The sequence below is a fragment of the Habropoda laboriosa genome, unplaced genomic scaffold, assembly GCF_001263275.1.
Source record: "Habropoda laboriosa isolate 0110345459 unplaced genomic scaffold, ASM126327v1 scaffold561, whole genome shotgun sequence".
Classification (NCBI taxonomy): Eukaryota; Metazoa; Arthropoda; class Insecta; order Hymenoptera; family Apidae; genus Habropoda; species Habropoda laboriosa.
In genome coordinates, this window is record NW_017100686.1 from 370,157 (window position 1) to 372,500 (window position 2,344).

The 2,344-nt window shown below is 23.8% G+C and overlaps 1 protein-coding gene across 1 annotated transcript; it reads left to right on the plus strand.

The window, feature by feature from the left end:
• The first annotated feature begins 1,379 nt into the window (after positions 1 to 1,379).
• LOC108576869 (uncharacterized protein C9orf85 homolog) lies at positions 1,380 to 2,099 on the plus strand. Its single transcript, XM_017939932.1, has 2 exons — positions 1,380 to 1,812; positions 1,888 to 2,099. The coding sequence occupies exons 1-2, from the start codon at positions 1,380 to 1,382 to the stop codon at positions 2,097 to 2,099; spliced, it is 645 nt and encodes a 214-aa protein (XP_017795421.1).
• Positions 2,100 to 2,344: the final 245 nt, after the last annotated feature.

Below are 2,344 nucleotides of genomic sequence, written 5' to 3' on the forward strand. Positions count from 1 at the left end.
TAATAACAATTATATTTTAATAATTTTTACAAATATTATTTTAAATTATAATAGTTACTATACGTAAAAAATAATATAATATCGATCAAAATTCCATTACTAGTTTTTTATAAAAGAAATTGTAAATTACATACCCCTTTTTCAAATACTACTTGTTGTCTACGAATTTAAAAATAGAAATATGAGCAAACACAACTTTAGATTTAATTTCACATACATAAAATACTGTTACAAGAACATTATGCAAGATACACTAATTTATTGACGCTTACAATATAGTTCACTGTTACGATTATCGTCACAGATGGCACCAAAAAAAGTTAAACACAAATGGAATGAATAATTGAATCACTTCAGTTTTAAGACAATGTGGTAATTTTCATTGTAATTATCTTGTACTTTCCAGGTGTTGTTATATTAATAATAAATATAAATAACACAAAATAATCAAATCAGAAATAATTTATACAATAAATTAAAAACATTTTAATTATTTTTATTCAGCAATAGAAGACTAAATTTTTAATATAAAACTATCATTGTATTAAAACGATTTAAAATCATTTTGTAAAGTTTAAAGGTTTACAGGAAGTTTATAAAATATGGTAAAATTTCCATCTTTGTTTGAAAATATTTAGCTGTTCTAAAAAAACAATATTTAATTCAAAAAGAAAGTATTACAGCAACAAAGAAAATAAACATTTTACATAAGGTTAATATAAGTCAGATAAGAATTTTCAAAATTTTTTTATTTTCTGGAATATTTTTCGATATTTTATTGAAGATCATCTAAAGATTAATATTGTTAGTTGTTAATACATTGATACGAGGTTTTCAGCTCGTAAACATTTTCATTTATATTCGCAAATTATTTTTTATCGTTGCTAAATCTTGGGACCGCGAAAAAATTAAATTTCATACATACTTAACTTTAAATTTGCTAGCCTAAGATATTTTCAAGGGATTATTATTGTATATATTATGTATGTAGATGCCTGTAGACTAGTGTTAAGTACAATATATGAGAGAGAAAAATTTGCATTCATACATTGAAAATATTTACGATCTCAAAAATACTGAAAGAAATGATTCTGTGAAAAAAATTCTCATTACAATGAATCTACTTCCTAATTTCATTAAAACTACGTATGAAATACTTCTTATATCATTATTATTACAAAACGTTATTAGTTGATTCGTTTAGGTGGAATGCCCTGTAGCTATATCAGGTGGTATCGTAAACCACGTTGAAATATCTGTTAGGTATTGGCACTTCAATAAGGTTATGTTTTCGGTTACTCTAAATACTTTAAAACGGTTTTAAATCGTACAAAGTTGTGTATATTTAAAAGTTTTATTTTTCGAATATAAATAAAAGTATGAGTACACAAAAAGGGAATTCTAGTCGTTCGAGACCACAAAAATATCAAAATCACACTGTTTTTAAAAATGATTTACATGATAAATCAAATAAAACAAAACTTATTAACAGTATTGATGTTGCAAATGTATGTGAACGATGTAAAAAAGTAATCGAATGGAAAATTAAATATAAAAAATATAAACCATTAAAAACGCCGGCAAAATGTGTAAAATGTGAACAGAAAACAATAAAACATGCTTATCACAAAATATGTTTACTTTGTGCTAAACAATGCGAAATTTGTCCAAAATGTGGTAACAAAGCTAACATTGTTGAAGGGAAACCTAGTAAAGAAGAAGCTATGAAATTGGACACGGAATTACAAAGTCTTCTCAAAAGTTTATCTGAACGAAAACGTAGAACATTTATACGTTATATGAATCGTAATGGTATTATAACTATGATATAATTGTACATATGTTTATATAACTTTTAAATTAAAAATAAGTAATATTGTTTTTCAGATATAAATTCAAAACATAATTTAAAAAAAAATAAGAATGTAAACAAAAACGAAGACGAAGAAACAGATGAAGATAGTGAACAAGAACAGGACACTTCTGTAATGGAGACTACATCTAAAGAAACTTTGTTATTGAAACTAAAATCTTTAATAATTAAGGAAGAAGATAGTGATGATTTTAACAGTGATGATGATTTAGATTCAATTATGTAAAAAATAAAATGAATTTGTAGAATTTGTTATTATATTATATGGATAATTTTATACCAGATAATTTTAACCACATTCATTACAAAGTTTGTACTGTGCAGGTTTATTTTTTATGTTAAAGGTGGATATAGTTTTACTTTGAAAGGATGGAAATGAAATGAATGAATGTAAAATGAAATTATATGTAATAATTTCGATATATTCGACATTCTTTATTATTATGTAATTTATAAAAATCTTAAATAAGG

What these genes read in the sequence shown, in the direction of transcription:
- LOC108576869 (XM_017939932.1), top strand. Translation starts at nt 1,380, where the DNA reads ATGAGTACACAAAAAGGGAATTCTAGTCGTTCGAGACCACAAAAATAT. An exon ending in ACGTTATATGAATCGTAATG is followed by an intron (nt 1,813 to 1,887) that starts GTATTATAACTA and finishes ATTGTTTTTCAG; the next exon opens with ATATAAATTCAAAACATAAT.